Genomic DNA, 21880 nt, shown 5'->3' on the forward strand with positions numbered 1-21880 from the left:
TGGGGGAGTGGAATATGGTTTATGTTCCCAGGATTATAACAAGATGGGAATACCAAGGAACATGAAAAGATGAGGATCTGGGGGAATGGGATATGGTTTATGTTCCCAGGATTATATCAAGATGGGAAAACCAAGGAACATCACAAGATGGGGACCTGGGGGGAGTGGAATATGGTTTATGTTCCCAGGATCATAACAAGATGGGAGGACAGAGAGGGGGTGTGCAGTTCATGTTCCCAATACATACCAAAAATACATTGATTGCAAGCTTTAAAAAATTCTTAGTTTTTTTTGAAAACGAATAGTAGGAATATATTTTAATTGTAAAATAAAGCATAATTTAGTTGTGAATGAGTGCATTAAAATAATATAAATTTTTATAGTTTCTTTTTTATACTTAGTTTGATATTCAAGGGTGCTCTTCCTTAACCCTATCCCTGAATGGCCTTCAGGACGAGGAAGAATGTATGTAGACATCGAGCCTCCCCGATTTGCTAGGCAGACTGAGCCTCCACTGTGCAAACAAAGCCTATCCCCACTGTGCAGATAAAGCCTCTGCTATGCACTAAACAATTTTATGTGTAAGGAAATTTTTCTTTTGACCTAGTGGCGTAAGTAGGGATGGATCATTTTCATTTTTTTAAAAAGATCATTTGAATATGAAAACGACGACAAAAAACGAAAAACAAAAGGATCGTTTTTAAATCTGATTATTTTTTAAAGGAAATCGTTTAAAAAACAGTCGTTTTCAGAACGTTTGTTTTTAAAAAAGATAGTTTCAAAAACAACCGTTTTTAAAAAGTTAGTTCACTAACGAATGTAAATGTCAACCCTTTGTTAACAAATGTAAATAACGACCCTTCCTTAATGATTGTTAACGAAGAGAGAAGAAAATATCAAGAAGTTTTAGTTCCCCACAACTTTTTCCAGTATAAGACAACAACAACCCTTTGTTAACATTCAATAACAATGACCCTTTGTTAACAATAGTTTAGTAAAAAACAAGCGTATAAAAAACGGTTGCTTATCGTTTTTAAAAAAACTATTGTTTTTGAAAACGATCATTATTTGTTTTCTAAAAGCTTAAAACAAGTGGGTTGCTTGCAAACATGATAGTTTTTTTCTCATTAAAGTTTTCAAAAACAATTAACGACCCTAGGCATAAGAATTTTTCTAAGATTAGAGTTATTTATTGATTGTCATGATTAGAAACTTATATGGACTCATAAAGTGGTTTATAAGATTTATACTAAATCTTTAAACATTTCTTACTCAGAAAGATTGTACAATTTTTAGTGGTATTAAAAGTAAATATAATCTAGGCGGTAAAACAGGCCTATTTCAGGCAGTACGCCTGAACACTCAGTCACTTATAAAAAAATTTTGCTCAAGATTTGGGAAATATCTATTTGGGAAAAATCTAGAAATGTCAGCTCTCTAACCTTAACATTTTTCCCTACAGATTTAAAAGTGACATTTTTAAAAAAAACTTTGAAACATGGATTTAATGACATGTGTAACAATTTTAACAACAAATTTAACATTTTTCCCATGTTTTTTTTGACATTTTTTAAATACTCCCTAGCACCCAAATAAATTAAGTAAGTTTTTTTATACAATGAACTGGCTTTAACAAATTGGTTTAATACCATGCATTGCAAACCTATATTTTAACTTTAAGGCCTTTTCTATCTGTGGGAATGGTTTATAAATATATTTAGAACCCCCAGCCTTCAATAGGGTAATCTTGACTTCCAACAAAATAACACCAAATATGACTTTTTATTACATAAGCATTTGTGCAAAAGCAAGGAAAATATCCAATTAAATTTTGCACCAAATATTTTTCATTTATTTAACTAACTAACTATTTAGAACAATGATTTTCAAAGCAGTCAAAAAGTCCAGAAATACAATAAGCACTGATGCTGGGACTAGGGCAGGAACCCTGAAGGAAAAAATGAATCAAAAACAACATGAGATTTCAACACTGGTATAAGATATATACTATATAGTTCAACAAATGAATAAATGAAGCACGATTTGAACCTGGAGCATTATCTCAACAGTATTTAGAAAAGGGGTTGGAGAGCTCACAGCAGGTCTGCATTCCATCTCTCAGGTTTACATAATTTTCATATTTTGGCCATGTTTTTATCAATAAATTTTACACTACCAATTAGCAAGTTATCCCTTTAGAAGATCCCCACTTTAATTAAACAAGATACAAGTATTTACTTACCATAAGGTGGCAGTGTCCAGCATATCCAGCTGATTCTAGTGTTACCCAATTCCAGTAGACACAGGTCTTTAATGTAAATTTAAACATAGATAAATCCAAAATTGAATGGAGAGATTGAGTTAAAGCTGTATGATAAATGATAAAGGTTAAAAAACAGAAAAAATAAAATATTAAACACTAAGTAGAGATCATACCATTAATTAAAATGAAAATGAAAAAAAGTAATGATTTTATTTTTCTGAAAAAGGCAGCTATCTCATGTATGAATAAGAATTAGTTACGTTACAATCAGCAAGAAATATAAAATCAATTTTTCTCAGCAAAATCTTATTCTTTAGTGAAAAAATAGGGTTACCCGATCATTTGCACATTGGAGAGCACAATCCTCCCAATTACTAAAATAAAAACAAAAAATTAAATTGGATAGTTCACAGTACTTTCCAAGTTAATTTATGTAATCCATAAAAATGTATTCCAAGATTTTTTAAAACTCTAAGCAACTTAAAATTTGATCACTTAAGCTTCTTTACTATCTTTTCTTAAACTTAGAGTTGGTGAATGGTATCCAAAAATGTTAGATCGCATATATTTTGCGGGCTAAGGCATAAAATAAAAAGTTCAATAAACCAAAGCACTTGTGCATTTAAAAAACATAAAAAATTTTCAATTTGAATCATTTCTTTGTTAAGCACTAATTAAGCTAGAAATTAATTTTAATAAAATATATAATAAAATTAACATTTTTAATACTTTTTTATATCTAGTTAAACACCTATAATGCCTAACCTCCAAAATGTAAATCAAAGGAATGGAAAGATTATATATCATAATTTACTTGGTTTTATTTCCTTCATGGAAATCGATATCACAGTTCATGCCATAACCAGGACATCTGAGGTCAACATTAACTTGTGTTCTTTTCCAGTCTGAATAAGAAATAAACATAATTTCTAATTAATTCATTAAAATAATAAACATTAAGCATATCTTAATATTTGCATGAAATATATAGTTTAACTTTAAAGTTCTTGATTACTTTTTATGTAATCTATGCTTCAAAAAATGTTTGGCATTGAGAATATATAAAACAAATATAGATCTTGAATCGAATTATTAAATGATTCTAAAGATGATTTTTATTTTCTTTTCTCTCTCTAATTCAAACTTGACAATAATCCATTCATTTCTTCCAAAATGTTGTCTTTATTCCTATTTAACATTTGTATCCACTAAACCCTTTATTCTCTTATAGTTTTACACACATGCATTTTAACCTATCTGTATCTTTATACTAAACTTTAATATATTGCTCATTCTATTCCATTACAGTGGTTCCCAAAAATCATCTATTCATTACTCATAATTTCCAATTACTCCAACTCCCAATTTACCAAACCTTGTTTATCATCCCTCTTTAGTGGATTCCAATTCAATTGATTCCTATCTAATTCATTCCAACTTCCTAATCCCGACTCTTCCAATCCCAACTTCTTCCACAGTTGATTTCCATTCGAAATCCGGTTCAACCTATTTTGCCTGTTCCCAACTTTTCCATATCTCATGTATACATTGTTGATGGTCGATTAGGATTCTAATAGTTTGGGATTCCACATATATAAGATTAGAAAGATGTTTTATATTATTGCTGACTTTTACATGGCAAATGACAATTAGCAATAAAAAAATGATGATTTAAAGATATATTTATGCACCAGTTATATTTGGTTAAAGAAATAAAAATTTAAATAAAAAAGGTTTATTTCTCTGTTCCAATCCTTCTCCTCCCAGTCTTGTCGTAATAATACGTTTTATTTATCCTTTTTTGTACACATCCTTGATTTTTTCCTTATTTTCCTAAATCCTTGTCTACATTCTACCTTTTTATCTGTTTCCTGTCTATGATGATAAGGTCCCATAACATGAATTATTAATTTAATGAATATCATTTTATCAGTTCATCATTCAATTTAAATTTATGTATGTTTATTTTTTGATTTGTTATTTACTATTTTTCCCTGAAATCTAAAACAAGGTTACATGCTTCAAAACACCCAGTATCAACCTAACCAGAGAAGAACAAAATTCTATCATGTGAAACGGATCAAAACTACAATTTTCAAGCCCCTTTCGCTGCCAGCGAGTGTATCTAAAATCGAAATTAAAATTATATTAATATCCATCGAGTTTTAAAACTTCAGGCAACATATAAATATGAATGTCTTGTTTTATTATATAAATTACAGGTACAACTTTAACCTTGCAGTTCTCAAGTTTTAGTATATTATGTTTAAGTATGAAAAAAGCAGTCTTTATTGGTTGTTTCTAAGAAATTACATCCTTTTTTGTTTATGTATGTATAAGTATAAGTTGCATATTATACAGTGATACAGAAATACTTAGACTCAAGTTATGACTTAAAATAGGCCAATACTCATGAGACACAGCAATTTTCCACTGTAAACAGATCCTTTTTACTTAATAAGTGATTTAATAACTTACTAGTAAAACTATTTGTTTTGTAACAACATCAAATGATCTTTTTATCGCTAATGCTGTCTACCTATTTTACAGTTTTCTGGTTATCACTGTTTTCAAAAAACTATATTGTTTTTCTTTATAGCTCTTACTCTTATGTTTCTCTGATATTAACAGAATATACTTTCTACATACTCTTGTGTTTCTCTGGTATTAACAGAATATACTTTCTACATACTCTTGTGTTTCTCTGGTATTAACAGAATGTACTTTCTACATACTCTTGTGTTTCTCTGATATTAACAGAATATACTTTCTACATACTCTTGTGTTTCTTTGGTATTAACAGAATGTACTTCCTACATACTCTTATGCTTCTCTGGTATTAACAGAATGTACTTTCTACATACTCTTATGTTTCTCTGGTATTAACAGAATATACTTTCTACATACTCTTGTGTTTCCTTCCTACATGTAATAAATCTAGGTCCCGAGATTACTCTAATCAAAGTCTAATTCTAGTCTCACTGACTCTATCTCTAGCCAAAACTCAAGGCTCTATATTCGTCCGTATAACACAAAGGTTAATCTATTACTATATTTATTCATATACAGGTCAAATCAAACTGACCGTAATGGCCAGTCAGGGTCAACATTTAGATAGATAAGATATATTACTAACATAGATAATAAAGATCCTGATAACATAACAACAGAAAATATTACAAATCCCCAGGGGAACGGTGTCAAAAGTTATCGTTCACCTTGAGTTTCTCGATACTTCGACATAATAGGCAGCCGTGTAGATTTAGATGTAGATGTGAACGTAGATGTAGATGTAGATATGGATTCGGCTCAGCCCCGGGTCTAACCTGGAACTATCCTGGGTCTAAAACTGCACATTGGTGATATCAACAGCCAATGAGCAACATCGTAATCTATAATCCCTGGTTTATCCCTGCGAACATATCCAGCTCCAGGAACGGACTGAATAACATCAAAGAGTTGCAGAGCAACATCGTGACCTTTAACTCCATTCTGATCTTGGTGTGCACATCTAGTTCTTAGGCCTCTCACGTTGGTCTGGTGGAGTAGATCCTCTAGTATTGCCAAATTTCCCTGAAGGTAGACTCCAGCTAGATTCGTATTCGTTTTTATTTCAAAACTTATTTTTGTTTAAACCATTTCATTTTAGTTTCAAATCTCTGTTATAAAAGAAAGCAATCATTTAAATAGAAATTATTTCACCACTCGGTACTTATAGATTTCATTAGGTCTTTAGGGAATTCGCTAAGTAGCGAAACAATATCATTCTTCTTTAACAACCATTTTTGAAGATAAAATAAATATCCGAGGTCAGAAAACAATCAAGAACAAACACCTGAAATACAATACAAACTCCTGAAAGACAAAAAGACTAAAAGGCCAATTTCTGATAGACACATTTCTGAATAACAAATTTCTGAGAGACGAATTTCTGAGAGACAAATTTCTGAAAGACAAACTTCTAAAAGACAAACTCCTGAAAGACAAACTCCTGAACAACAACCACTGAAATCAAACTCCAGAAAGAAAAACTGAATAAGTTAACTCAACTGCTTAATGTATTAGCCTAATTTTATTTTTATTTCTATGATATAAAAATGTTATATTAAATGAGATCTGCCCTGCAAACTTTTAGTCCCCGACAAACCAATGGCGAACATATAAAGTCCAGAATTATTTACCCGCCAACTTCCCCATAGGAACATAAAGCCAGTAAAAATATTTCCTGGGTGAAGTCAAAACTTCTTGTTGTAAATCTTGGGATTAAGCATTGATCTTCAGTTGATGCAGAAGCAGGTCAGCTTAATTCCTTTTTTATCATGTCAAACCCTGCAGGGTTGCTTTGACTGAGAGATTGAGAATTTATCATTAGATTTAAAGTCCCCACGTAGGAAATCAAGATCAAGATTAATGATATTCCACAAACAAGTTCTGATCTCTGGATGCATAAGTTCCAATCTCTGAGTTCATTAGTTCCGATCTCTGGATGCATAATTTCCGATTTCTGGGTGCATAAGTTCTGATCTCTGGATGCATAATTTCCGATTTCTGGGTGCATAAGTTCTGATCTCTGGATGAGCAAGTTCCGAACTCTGGTTTCAAAAGTTCAGTTCTCTGAGTGCATAAGTTCTGATCTCTGGATTCATAAGTTCCAATCTCTGGGTGCATAAGTTCTGATCTCTAGATGCATAAGTTCTGATCTCTGGATGCATAAGTTCCAACCTTTAGGTGCAAAAGGAAAGTAGTTTATATCATATTTTATTGAATAATTAAAGGTTTATTTAGTTTAGATCATTTATAACTAAAAAAATAACAATACCAGCTGGGAATACGGTTTATTTTCACAAGAATTTAACAAGATGGGGGACCAAGTAGGGGGGGATGAATATGGTTCACATTCCCAGGATTATAACAAGATATAAATGCCCCACAAGGACACAAGCGTAGCTATTATACAAGCTATTAATCAAGCTCTAAATGCCCCACAAGAACACAAGCGTAGCTATTATACAAGCTATTAATCAAGCTCTAAATGCCCCACAAGAACACAAGCGTAAAAATGTGTTAAATCCTGATTCAGCTCACAAGCATTTCTTTGAGTTTTACTGTAAAAGGTTTTTGTCTTGTTTTACGCTTTCCCATTTAATGATTAGGAAGGGTCCCATTTCTTGACTCTAAGAAATGTGGAGAAACAGGTTTTATTTTCTTTAATTTGATCCAGATCAAGGAATTCTAAGCAGTGATGTGCAGTAAAGAGCAATAACTTAATTCCGAATCCGAAACAGTAATGTGTTGTTAAGAGCAATATCTTAATTCCAGATCCTAAGCAGTGATGTGTAGTGAAGAGCAATATTTTAATTCCGGATCCTAAGCAGTGATGTGTAGTGAAGAGCAATATTTAATTCCGGATCCTAAGCAGTGATGTGTACTGAAGTGCAATATTTTAATTCCGGGTCCTAAGCAGTGATGCGTAGTGAAGAGCAATATTTTAATTCCAGATCCTAAGCAGTGATGTGTAGTGAAGAGCAATATCTTAATTCCGGATCCTAAGCAGTGATGTGTAGTGAAGAGCAATATTTTAATTCCGGGTCCTAAGCAGTGATGTGAAGTGAAGAGCAATAACTTAATTCCAGATTCTAAGCAGTAATGTGTAGTGAAGAGCAATATTTTAATTCCAGGTCCTAAGCAGTGATGTGTAGTGAAGAGCAATATCTTAATTCCGGATCCTAAGCAGTGATGTGTAGTGAAGAGCAAGATTTTAATTCTGGGTCCTAAGCAGTGATGTGAAGTGAAGAGCAAGAACTTAATTCCAGATTCTTAGCAGTAATGTGTAGTGAAGAGCAATATTTTAATTCCGGGTCCTAAGCAGTGACGTGTAGTGAAGAGCAATATTTTAATTCCGGGTCCTAAGCATTGATGTGTAGTGAAGAGCAATATCTAATTCCGGATCCTAAGCAGTAATGTGTAGTGAAGAGCAATATTTTAGTTCCGGGTCCTAAGCAGTGATGTGTAGTGAAGAGCAATATTTTAATTCCGGATCCTAAGCAGTGATGTGTAGTGAAGAGCAATATTTTAATTCCGGATCCTAAGCAGTGATGTGTAGTGTAGAGCAATATTTTAATTCCGGATCCTAAGCAGTGATGTGTAGTGAAGAGCAATATTTTAATTCCGGATCCTAAGCAGTGATGTGTAGTGAAGAGCAATAACGTAATTCCGGATTCTAAGCAGTGATTTGTAGTGTAGCGTAATAACTTAATTCCGGATCCTTAGCAGTGATGTGTAGTGAAGAGCAATAACTTAATTCTGGATCCTAAGCAGTAATGTGTAGTGAAGAGCAATTTTAATTCCAGATCCTAAGCAGTAATGTGTAGTGGACAGCAATATTTTAATTCCGGATCCTAAGCAGTGATGTGTTGTAAAGAGCAATAACTAAATTCCTATTCCTAAGCAATAATGTGTAGTGAAGAGCATTTTAATTCCAGATCCTAAGCAGTGATGTGTAGTGAAGAGCAATATTTTAATTCCGGATCCTAAGCAGTAATGTGTAGTGAAGAGCAATAACTTATTTGGTTTTTCTAAACTTAAATTTGAGAAATTTAAAAATGTTCTAAATATCCCATTAAAGGTTTGTTTTAATCTAAATTTTGAAATTCAACTTTTTAAATGTTCAAATTTGTATAGACTCCTAAAATTTGAGAGAACATATGTTTAAAAACGAACACTACTGAAATATTAAGGCTTCAGAAACGATTTCACAGAAATAATTTTATTTTCCTTCATTTGTTCCTTTTCCAAGTCATTGAATTTATATTCCCAAGACTTGATTTAAGACAAACTACGCTATTTTCTTTTATTAAGACCGTTACAATCTGGTCATCATTAAAGTTTCATCCTTTGTGGGTAACCCTGTATAGTATGCAAGCTATTAATCAAGCTCTAAATGCCACACAGGGACACAAGTGTAGCTATNAGCCCCGGAAATTTTGTTTAAATAAAAGAAACAAATGTATAACATCATTAAATTAACCCATGAAAAGACTTTCTTGAAGACAGAAATAAACTCTTAAAGATTAAATTATAATAACTTAGTACCTGTGGGCTCTGGTTCTGTAGCTGATTCTAAACTTTCATCAGCAGTACTCGCCGGGTTCTCTATATGCTCATCTTCCTCAGTATTATCTGTAACTTCAGAGTTTTCACCATCTCCAGTTTCTGTATTTGTTCTATCCTCGTCCATATCTGTATTCTCTTCACTCGTCCGACGCTGACAACTGTTTCCAGGATTTTCGTCGTTTGTGGCATGGTGGGTGTCATCGTCATCGTCTTGAAGTGCGCCAGCTTCTTCTTCTTCTTCGCGTTCAGTTTCTGGATCAGGATCAGAATAGGAATCTAAATTATTTTGTTCATAATTAAAGAAAACAAGAAATATTGTATCAATATTTTCTACTACCTAGAACAGGAAGTGCTCAAGAGGACGTGAGGCACAAACCAGCATGTTATAATGTGAGGCACAAACCAGAATGTTATAATGTGAGGCACAAACCAGAATGTTATAATGTGAGGCACAAACCAGAATGTTATAATGTGAGGCACAAACCAGAATGTTATAATGTGAGGCACAAACCAGAATGTTATAATGTGAGGCACAAACCAGAATGTTATAATGAAAACTCACTATTGAGAATCTTCTTTAAAGGAGAAACTATTGATGCTGTATTTTAAGGGAGTTGATTTTACCTTGGTTTCCAGATGGATCAAAATATTCCTCCTGTTCATGATACTCCTCATCATCCCCTTCCTGTCCATCATGCTGGCCTTCATCATCCCCTTCCTGTCCATCATGCTCACCATACCCTTCCACATTCTCCTCATCATGCACCTCGTCATAGTCTTGATCATCCAATCCGTCCTGCTCATTCTCAAAACCATCATGATCGTCCAATTCCTCCTGATCGTTTGTTTCATGATCCTCGAGTTCTCCCCCGGCCTCCATTTCAACAAGTTTCAAAGGATCGTATCCTCCAAAATCATCAGATTCATCCAAACTAAATACAAATTAAATTTTATTTTGGCTGTGATAACCCGGCAGATTATCTAAGATCTTAAATTAGATGATAAAACAATTTGTCATTCAAATCAACCTTCTTTGTATTTTACCAATACAAGTTAGGTTAAGCCAATATCAAAGCATAGAAATGTCTTACTTTAAAACTAAAAGAGTAGAGACAAGGGCTCTTCTTTTAAATAAGAACTAAGACAACATCCAATACATAAATTGTAACACTCAATACTCGAAATTAGGAGAGGACTTACTCTTCTTCTTCATGAGATTCTAGTAAAGGATCTCCCTCCTCTCCTTCAACCTCAAGACCATCTCCGTCAACCTCAAGACCATCTCCGTCAACCTCAAGACCATCTCCGTCTACCTCAAGACCATCTCCGTCTACCTCGAGACCATCTTCGTCTATCTGCATCTCTTCACCCCCAGCCTCTCCATCCTGTTACAATCACAAAAATAAATCATAAATTCCAAACCCACTTCTGAGAATAGAGAATAGGGTGTGTGTGTGTGAGTGTGTGTGTGTTTGTTGTGTTACCTGATAATATTCCTCTCCCAGATCCTGTTCATCTGGTTGTCTCAGATCACGGACCTTGAAAACAAACACTCTATTATCGATCATAAAGATACATTCTGTAGAAAGCATTCCGGTCCGGTCCAGGTCTGGTCTGGGTCTGGGTCTGGGTCTGGGTCTGGGTCGTCTGGGTCTGGGTCTGGTCTGGTCTGGTCAAATCAGTCTTATAAGGAGGTTCTTCTATCCACGCTCTAAACTCGAAGTGACTTTACTAAATCAAGGATGAAAAAACGTAAAAAGGATTGGTAACAAAATAATAATTAATAGTAACAGCTTTCTGGTCAATCTACTGACTTGAAACATACGTAATATACAACAGAGTTACCCACAAAGGATGAGACTTTAGAAACAATTGTACGGAATTTAATTAGACCGTTTTCTTGCATTTAGTATTTCTTGTAGAACAAAACTGGTTTATTTATGTGCTTAATCATTTAGTAAACCATCAATTGAATACAGAAACTAAAAATTATGCTTCAGATTGTCATTTTTTTTATTTTAGAGTCGTCTTTACAGTCTCGTCCTTTGTGGTTAACTCTATGGGTCTACTTGGGGTTTAAAGAGTAATTGACTTATTACTAAAACGCGGTACCTTGAAACTAGGAGCATCTGATTCAAGGTCTTCAAGATCATTTTCCATTTCATTCTCCCCATTCTCTCCTTCATCTATTCCATTCATACCCTCCCCACCATCCTCATCATGCACTGGATCAGTGTCCATTTTTTCTTCATCTCCATTCATATTCCCTTCTTTACTTTCCAGTTCATCAGTTCTATCTTCATTTCCATTCTTCAACTTTTCGATGTTCTCTTTCATTACTTTTCCCTCTTCTTCATCTTTACCAGCAGTATTAATTTCTTCTGTGGTCTTCTTATTATTTTCCGCATTTGGTTCCGCTCTGTTTTCATCCGTTGATTGTTTGTCTTGGAGGGGTTTAAGGTTGGATCCCTCCTCTGTGGATTGAGAATCCTGGAGGGGATTAAGGTTGGATCCCTCCTCTGTGAATTGAGAATCCTGGAGGGGATTAAGGTTGGATCCCTCCTCTGTGGATTGAGAATCCTGGAGGGGATTAAGGTTGGATCCCTCCTCTGTGGATTGTGAATCCTGGTGGGGATTAAGGTTGGATCCCTCCTCTGTGGATTGTGAATCCTGGAGGGGATTAAGGTTGGATTCCACCTCTGTTGATTGTGAATTCATGAGGGGATTAAGGATGGGTTTCTGATCGGTTTGCTCTGTATCCTCCGTTGCACTGGTTACCGCGTGTATAACTGGGAATCCTGGTTCAGGTGAGACAGGTTCAGGGGTTCTCAGTTCGCCAGAATCAGATATCTCAGGACGCTCTTCAACACCTTCAACAAATAAAAAATTTTTTTTATGGAAATTTAAGAAGAAAATCATCTGTCTCTACTTTCTCGTAGCTTTCCAAGACCCCTCTCCCATTTTCTATCACTTGTTTAACATCTTTCTATCATTTCAGCTTAAACGGAGAGTTAAAAAAAATGAGATTTTTCATCAAAATGTGATTAAAAATTTGTTTGTGTAGCACGGTTTCCTTACCTGTAGGTAAGGAACTGGAAGGAAAGGAAGGATACCCATCAAACAATAATCCTAAAATATAAAATAATTCATTAATATTTAATACAACTAGCATTTCAATAATTTGATCTGGGACCAAACTTAATAAATTTGAACCAGGTCGCTAGACAACCACCGCCGTAGAGTTTACATCCAAAGGCCATTGAAATGTCAAAGTTTAGTTGGCTTATTTCCTGGAAAACCAGTTTACCTGAATCCTCTGTAGTGGATAATGGATAGGTGTCAAACAGAGATCCTCCCTCCTCTCCTTCCTTACTCTTCTCTTTCTCCTTCTCTCCCTCCTTCTCCTTTCCCTCTTCCTTCTCTCCTTCCTTCTCCCCTAGCCCTGGTTCCATTTTAATTTTTACATCCACAGCATCAGTAAATACAGTTGTAAAGGGTGTAGTGTCCTAGAATACGGAGAATCAATATTAATTAGAAATTTAAGATAGGGAGGCGGAAATTTTGGAAATCTATGAATTTTACAGAAAATTTGAAATCATAGATCATTGACCATCGGGATAAAATGTCTCATATTAAAGCCCAATTCTCTGTAATTCAATCAATCAATTAATCCATTTGTCTGATCAACAACAATCTAATTAATTCTTTTAAGAAATTGTCAACGTGCACCTAAGTGGAATGCCGTCTGCCTTCGATCGCCAATTATCTAATCCAAGATGGGAAAACACATGGGCTAATCAATAAATCAAATAATTCAAGATAGGAAAACACATGGACCAATCAATAAATCAAATAATTCAAGATGGGAAAACACATGGACTAATCAATAAATTAAATAATTCAAGATAGGAAAACACATGGACCAATCAATAAATCAAATAAATCAAAATAGGAAAACACAAGGACCAATCAATAAATCAAATAATTCAAGATGGGAAAACACATGGACTAATCAATAAATTAAATAATTCAAGATAGGAAAACACATGGACTAATCAATAAATCAAATAATTCAAGATAGGAAAAAACATGGACTTATCAATAAATACGAGAATCCAAGATAGGAAAACACGTGGACTAATTAATAAATCCAAGAATCCAAGATGGGAAACTACACATGGACCAATCAATAAATCCAAGAATCCAAGATGGGAAACTACACATGGACTAATCAATAAATCAAATAATTCAAGATGGGAAAACACATGGACTAATCAATAAATCAAATAATTCAAGATGGGAAAACACATGGACTTATCAATAAATCCAAGAATCCAAGATGAGAAACTACATGGACTAATCAGTAAATCAAATAATTCAAGATGGGAAAACACATGGACTTATCAATAAATCCGAGAATCCAAGATGGGAAAACACATGGACTTATCAATAAATCCAAGAATCCAAGATGGGAAAACACATGGACTAATCAATAAATCCAAGAATCCAAGATGGGAAAACACATGGACCAATCAATAAATCCGAGAATCCAAGATGGGAAAACACATGGACTGATCAATAAATCAAATAATCCAAGATGGGAAACACATGGACCAATCAATAAATCCGAGAATCCAAGATAGGAAAACACATGGACTAATCAATAAATCCGAGAATCCAAGATAGGAAAAACATGGAGCAAATCAAGAAATCAATGAATCCCAACTCTTAAACTAAAGCAAAGCTTCCATCTTTACCTTATGTTTAAGAGACTCCTGTTTAATCTTGATATTTCCAACCTTGGTATCAGGTAGATCAACAAACACAGAAGCCTAGATAGATAGATATATGGATAAATAGAAAGTTAGATAGCTTAATATTTCTAGTAAAAAGAAACCAATCAATTACTCCACTAGTTTCTAAAGAATCAACTCCTACCTGTACTCCACTAGTTTCTGAAGAATCAACTTCTACCTATACACCACTAGTTTCTGAAGAATCAACTCCTACCTGTACTCCACTAGTTTCTAAAGAATCAACTCCTTCCTGTACACCACTAGTTTCTAAGGGATCAACTCATACCTGTACTCCACTAGTTTCTGAAGAATCAACTCCTACCTGTACTCCACTAGTTTCTGAGTTTCTGAAGAATTAATTCCTACCTGTACTCCACTAGTTTCTCAAATTTCTACCTGTACTCCACTAGTTTCTAAAGGATCAACTCCTACCTGTACTCCACTAGTTTCTCAAATTTCTACCTGTACTTCACTAGTTTCTAAAGGATCAACTTCTACCTGTACTCCACTAGTTTCTAAAGGATCAACTCCTACCTGTACTCCACTAGTTTCTAACGGATTAACTAGTACCTGTACTCCACTAGTTTCTAAGGGATCAACTCCTACCTGTACTCCACTAGTTTCTAAAGGATCAACTCCTACCTGTACTCCACTAGTTTCTCAAATTTCTACCTGTACTCCACTAGTTTCTAAAGGATCAACTCTTACCTATACTCCACTAGTTTCGAGGGGATCAACTCCTACCTGTACTCCACTAGTTTCTGAAGAATTAACTCCTAATTGAACACCACTAGTTTCTAAGGGATCAACGCCTACCTGTACACCACTAGTTTCCTAGGGATTAACTCCTACCTGTACTCCACTAGTTTCTGAAGAATCAACTCCTACCTGTACTCCACTAGTTTCTAAGGGATCAACTCCTACCTGTACTCCACTAGTTTCTAAAGGATCAACTCCTATAGAATCTGGAGATGTAGGATTGTGTTCTATCGTGATCTCTTCTGTACCCAGCATCTAAACCAAATTATAAAAATTAATCCTTTTATAAATCTAGACATTTCAAAGGGTTAAAAAAAACCTTCGTCTGATGGAAAGAACACGTCTCAATTAACTGCATTTTACAATAAAATGCTTCAGATTCTGACATTTCGAATTATTAAGTAGATTTAAGAATCTAAATTAACAGAACAAGTTTCTTACACTTGTAACTAATAAGGAAACGAAAAAGAACCAAACAATACTTTTCAGGCTACAACTGTAGAATTTTGGAGTACTACAATTCTAAGCATCTATTCAGTGGTTTATTTTTACTTGTCTGATACAAAAGAGAAAAAGTCATTTTAAAAAATCAATCAATCAATCAAGTAGAGAAATATCATAACACTGTAAATCAATATAAATTTAAACCTGCGCTTCTTTCGCTTTTCTTCTTTCCTCTACTTTCTGTTTCAAGGCTTCCTGTCCGGATTTGATCTGTTTACTGAAATAGAAAAATATTAACATCGCCTTTTTTTGTATTTCAACAAACTTCCATCTAAATATTCATCTATTATGACACGCCTGAAGCCTCTAGTGATACTAGAAACCCAACCATCAGACTGGTACAAGTTTAGTGTAGTTACTTCATAATATCTATTTATGCCATTATAATGGGTATTATTAAGTGCGAAAACAAACTAGAAAAAATTAAAAATCACACCAAAAACTTTCTCGCACGCATGTTACCCATTTCAAAAACATATATTGTTTTGTTCAGTTTACTCAAATTATTTAAAAGCAGGTCGATAAATAAATAAATAAATAATCATAAGATCTTAAAGGGAACCCGACATGGAACCCCCAGACCGCCCTCAGGGTGCAGAGCATTAACATGCATGCAGGCTATCACACAATGTTTAACGCCCGCGTGATAGTGATACATTCCTATACCTGAGACAAATTATGTATGAAATTTGAAATTTCAATAGCAGGGTGAAAAAAGTTACTTTTTCGTGGATAAATTCCATCAAAAATTGAATAAAACATTTCATCAATAGAAAGGCCTTTATGAATTCTCATTTATTATCACTTCAAATATGTGTTTGAATACAAACATTTTTTCCTTGGTGGAGCATTGGTTGCATGTATTATCAGTATTGTTGTTCCAGAGGGGTATATTTTTTAGAATTAACCTGATTTTTGGGAAAAATGTAAAATTGGACATTTTTATACTTTTTTCATATTTTGTTTATTTCCCCACTTCAGCGAATAAAAACCATAAAAAATCAAACCTCACTTCTAGAGAAAAAAAGTGATATCTCAGAAAAATATTCACAGTTCACACCCCTGTTGTTATTTTAAATGCAACCTACTCAAACTGGTAGAATGTTTCCACAAGATTACAACATTTTCTACAGATTACACTAGGATACCCCTCCTCCTCGTCGACCTAGAAATTCAACCATTCATTTATTCATTGATTAAATCATTCATTGATTCATTAATTCATCCATTTATTTATTCATTGATTCATCCATTCATTCATTCATTCATTCATTAATTCATTTATTCATTTATTTATTCATTAATTGTAAAAATAATCAATTAATTAAAAACTTAATTATTTAAAGAACTTCACATAAAATCTAACTAATTAGAATACTAATTACTTAGAAAACTAATAAGTTAGAAAACTAATAAAATAGAAAACTAATAAATTAGAATACTAATTAGTTAGAAAACTAATAAGTTAGAAAACTAATAAATTAGAAAACTAATAAATTAGAATACTAATTACTTAGAAAACTAATAAATTAGAAAACTAATAAATTAGAAAACTAATAAATTAGAAAACTAATGTATTAAAAATAATTAATTAAAAAACTACTTCTATCGAATACTAAAGAATTAGAAAAATAATAAATTGGAAAACTAATTAATTAGAAAATTAATTAGTTAGAATACTAATTAATTAGAAAATCAATTAATTAGAAAATTTCTGCGGTTCATTTGGTTGAAATGTATATGACATTGTGCAGACATGGTTTAAAAAAAGTATTAAAACAAATTAGTATAAAATAAAACAGAAAAGAATGAATTTTACTTTCCTCTTAAGATTCTATTTAAAAATTTTTTCGCAATGCGCAACTTCCCCCCCGCGACAAGCGAAACCCCTTAATCATAATATACTGTAACCTTGATATCAATCTTGAGATTGAGAACTGCCTCTAGCCTGGTTAAAACCTCAGGTTTATCTTGAACCCGGAAAATAACATTGTTAGGAACAGAGCAGACCCGGCACAGCCGGTCAAACGGGGCTAACGTAGCAGGGTTTACAGCACCTAGACAAAATTGCAAGTGATAGTTCACTAATCTATCTATCTATTATGTCATTCTAATAACACGAATGCTACCAGGTACCCATCGGCCACCCCTCCCTTCCATCCTCTACCTTCTTCGGAGTACGAGGAACACAGAGTTAGCATGACATGTGAATGATACTGTTATACCTGAGTAAAAGTACAGAGCGTCCCATATCATATTAGATTATCTCCAAGCTTTAACGCCATAATACGCACATTATACTCGAAAAAACATAGAATTTTCTGCAAGAAATCTTTTATAAAAACCTTTTAAATTGTTTAAAAATGATTCTTTGTTTGCTTTTAATTTGCTAATTAGTCCCTAAAATTTCAATTTCGAACTAAACACGATCTAATATGATGTGGGACACCTTGTAGCTGAAGCCTACCGTGACCTGTATCTACAGTCTGAATTTGTTGTAATTTTTTTAAACACCAGAAATTAACTCCTTTCGACCCCATGGCCATGGTCTGATTGATCGTTACTTAAATTCATTTGTACTTATTAACCCTTGTTAGTACTCGGCACAGTATGGGAAAGTACTGAAATGTAAGATAAAATCAATAAATCAACCAGACAATCAATCAATCAATGAACAATGCAATTATCAAACGTTAAAAAAATCCTCAAATAATTAATTTATCAAAAAATTAATAATAGATATATGCAATGACAATCCCATTAACAGCAAATAATATCAGTTTCTTATTAAATAAAATCATTCCGTCCAAAAAACAAACATTTATCAACAATGAATAAATTAATTGAATCAAACAATCAATCCAACAATAGAGCACTTACTCATCCTGGGAGAACCTCTGGATGAAAGGACAGGTCGACCTCTAGACATCCTCTGCTGCTGCTGCTGACTAGAGGCCTAAATATTTAAATTTCAGCTTGGAGCTTAGAAGGACTGTAGAGTGTACACTAGTGTAGACGTAATTACAAGAAATCTTCTTCTTAAAGGGAGACTGTAGAACAATTACAAGAAATCTTCTTCTTAAAGGGAGACTGAAGACGGAATTACAAGAAATCTTTTTCTTAAAGATATACTGTAGACATAATTACAAGAAATCTTCTTCTTAAAGGGAGACTGTAGAACATTTACAAGAAATCTTCTTCTTAAAGGGAGACTGAAGACGTATTTACAAGAAATTTTATTCTTAAAGGTAGAATTTAGACATAATTACAAGAAATCTTCTTCTTAAAAGGAGACTGTAGAACAATTACAAGAAATCTTCTTCTTAAAGGGAGACTGAAGACGTAATTACAAGAAATTTTATTCTTAAAGGTAGACTGTAGACATAATTACAAGAAATCTTCTTCTTAAAGGTAGACTGTTGACGTAATTACAAGAAATCTTTTTCTTAAAGGGAGACTGTAAACATAATTACAAGAAATCTTCTTCTTAAAGGGAGACTGTAGACAAAATTACAAGAAATCTTCTGCAGCAAAGTGTTAATTTTGTATTTTAATAGTCCTTTCCTAGACCTAAAATAGTTTTTAAGCCCAGTCAAATCAAATCAAGAAGCCAGGGATTGTCCGACAGCTCCCTGCTCTGATTGAGGTATGCCAGTAAATACCAAGATGTTTTGCATGGTTTTAAAAAGATTTTATCACTGAATAAGGAACATAATATATATTTTGATTCAATTGAAAGAATTTATGGGTTAAGAATACGAATTAAGTAGGAAAATTTCCTCGTAGATATCCATTAATCATCACCACCTCCTCCCCCCTCATCTTAAAATATTAGTGTTTACCTGTATATTATGATGAACTCGGGAGGACTGTTGAGGAACAAGGTTCTCTTCAACTATCTGAATCTCGGGTTCAACTCTAAACATGAAAATAAACATGTTTCTCTGGATTTTTAATGATTTTGGTGAACATTTGTCTTATTTTTGAATTAATTCCTATCGTGTGTTCACATTTAACATTTTCTTGTCCTTAAATACAATTTATGAGGAAACGTTTCTATAGTTTACAATGATGAAATCCTGAGGTCAAAAGTGAAGCGCAATATTTTTGAACATCTTTTGGCGAATTTTTACAATATTATTATTAATAATCGAAAACTTCTGTACTTCCCCTCACGATACGTGTACAATCACGCCTGGGGTCGTCTGTTTTAAAAATCGCTTAGGGCATGTTCTATTATTGAACCCTGGATGTCAGCGTACCAGATGTTGGGATTTCGGGAACCTGTGTCCGAATTTAATGAAATTGAGCCGCGTCTCAAATCCGCCAAAAACCGGTTTTAATAGAGCGCCGGCTTAAATCTTGAAACATTGAATACAATTTTAAGTGAAACCAACCATATTTGAGCCGCGGCTTAAATTTAAGCCGCCGCTTCAAATTCTTTAAATTCGGCCTCTGATCAAGCCGACTACATATCCTTGGTGCTAAACTTAAGTCCTTTAAGTAAACGACGAGATTATCAAGTTCAGACTCGAACCAATTTAATTTCAGACAATTATTTTCACGAAAACCAAACCATTAAACATTCACAACGATATCCTTCCTTCGTTAGTTACAGCCTTATTTAAAAATTTCACAAACTGCAAGGGGGTTTATGAACGAACAAGCATGAAAAGTTTTGTGAGATGGGTACCTGGATATTGTGATACTTGAAGGTAGGTTTATCTCTGGTTCTGCTCTATGTATAGTTATCCCACTGGGTAACTTTAACCCACTCATCTCCTGACTAGAAAACACAAACCATTTAACAAAACTTTAAACTGGAACCAAAAACAATTATAAAAACCAGAGAATTCCGGAATAGGAAGACGATTATCCGGCTCAAGTTATGTTTTTAAATAGTCCAATGAATTGTGCAATGTAAACAGGCCCATTTAATTCAATACGTGACTTAATAAGTTACTAGTAAACTATTTGCTATGTAACAACATCTAATACACTTTAATTATCTCTATAATGTCGTCTTCCTATTCCAATTTTTGGTCCTCACTGCATAAGACAATGTATTTCTTGAAGAATTAATAATACTCGCAACTTTAAAAAGCTTCAGATAAAAGTTTTAATTGCTTTTATAAAAGGTGCTCGAATTGCTCTAAAAGACCATTGCAATCAAATTTCCATAAAATTTTAGAATTTAGATAAAAATAGATTTTAAAAGGGTGGCGGAGGGGGGGGGGGAGATAATAGCTGAATCTTGTGTCCCTTGAGCTGGATAAACTGGATACTGATGATATTACTAATCCGGTCTGATTCCCTGAAATATAAAAATACTATTTTATTAAAATATTTTGATTTTCTAGGTTTTGATCTGTATAATAAAACTCTTCGCTCACATATTTGTATGTATGTATCTATATATGTTAGATATGGTTGGCCAAACGGCTGGACCGAATGTCTGAAATTATTTGAGGAAACTCATCGGTACCCCGGGGGGTAAAATAAACTAAAAAAATGGAAATTTCCTTCTTCAATTTTTTTTTAAGTGTTTCTTAAATTCCACGGGCAACGCCGGGCACTTCAGCTACTTTTAATAATAAATCAATGAATCTTTTCTGTTGTTTCAATCTGTGGCCACAGATTGTATTAAATGTAAAAATATTATTTTCGAGCTCAAACTCGGACAAAGTTTATTTTTATTTATGAATTAGCATTTGATTTAATTCTTAAAACTTTAAACGTTAAGCTCACACAATAAAAAAGTTAAAATATCACATATTTTATTTTAAATTTCTTTTTATTTCATGTTGCCTTTGGCATTGTTTATCATTTAAAATTTGGGCCCGCATAAATAAGAAATGTAAATTTAGAATTTGCTTATGAAAAAGCTCCTGAAAATGGAAATCTGTGCAAGGTTGACTAAGAATTGCGTTAACAGTCCCTTTTTTATCACCTTTATTATAAGGTCTCGGTCTCTGCTGCTGCTGGCCATAGTTGGGAAGTATTTGTCTGTACTGTGACTGCTGTTGCTGCTGCTGTTGTTGTTGTCTGTATTGCTGCTGTTGTTGAGAGTAGCGCTGTTGTTGATGCTGTTGCTGCTGCAATCGCTGATGTTGTTGCTGCTGTTGCTGTCGCATCAGCATCTTTAACATAATGTCGCTGATTTTACACATTGATCAATCAATCAACTAATTTTGGTTCAAGGGGATTCTTTAGTTCAAGGGATTCTTTAGTTCAAGGGATTCTTTAGTTCAAGGGGATTCTTTAGTTCAAAGGGATTCTTTAGTTCAAGAGGATTCTTTAGTTCAAGGGGATTCTTTGGTTCAAGAGGATTCTTTAGTTCAAGGGGATTCTTAAGTTCAAGAGGATTCTTTAGTTCAAGGGGATTCTTTAGGTCAAGGGGATTCTTTAGTTCAAGGGGATTCTTAAGTTTAAGGAGATTCTTTAG

At 33.6% G+C, this 21880-nt stretch overlaps 1 protein-coding gene across 1 annotated transcript in view; it reads right to left on the minus strand.

Annotated features, from left to right (window-relative positions):
• The window catches only part of LOC111705412 (uncharacterized protein DDB_G0290685), a 22570-nt gene extending 986 nt beyond the window's left edge, over positions 1–21584 (minus strand). Inside the window, exons 1-17 of the mRNA XM_023477954.1 lie at positions 21386–21584; positions 20698–20749; positions 20129–20221; positions 19278–19353; positions 18316–18391; positions 17347–17492; positions 16524–16600; positions 15580–15652; positions 15097–15186; positions 14134–14208; positions 12684–12882; positions 12455–12505; positions 11489–12246; positions 10861–10914; positions 10577–10761; positions 10001–10308; positions 9356–9652 (exon numbers count right to left, since the gene is read on the minus strand). Coding sequence (XP_023333722.1) covers positions 9356–9652; positions 10001–10308; positions 10577–10761; positions 10861–10914; positions 11489–12246; positions 12455–12505; positions 12684–12882; positions 14134–14208; positions 15097–15186; positions 15580–15652; positions 16524–16600; positions 17347–17492; positions 18316–18391; positions 19278–19353; positions 20129–20221; positions 20698–20749; positions 21386–21584 — 2809 coding nt within the window. The remainder of the gene's footprint in view (positions 1–9355; positions 9653–10000; positions 10309–10576; positions 10762–10860; positions 10915–11488; positions 12247–12454; positions 12506–12683; positions 12883–14133; positions 14209–15096; positions 15187–15579; positions 15653–16523; positions 16601–17346; positions 17493–18315; positions 18392–19277; positions 19354–20128; positions 20222–20697; positions 20750–21385) is intronic.
• Positions 21585–21880: the final 296 nt, after the last annotated feature.

This window comes from Eurytemora carolleeae, unplaced genomic scaffold, assembly GCF_000591075.1.
Source record: "Eurytemora carolleeae unplaced genomic scaffold, Eaff_2.0 scaffold620, whole genome shotgun sequence".
Lineage (NCBI taxonomy): Eukaryota > Metazoa > Arthropoda > Copepoda > Calanoida > Temoridae > Eurytemora > Eurytemora carolleeae.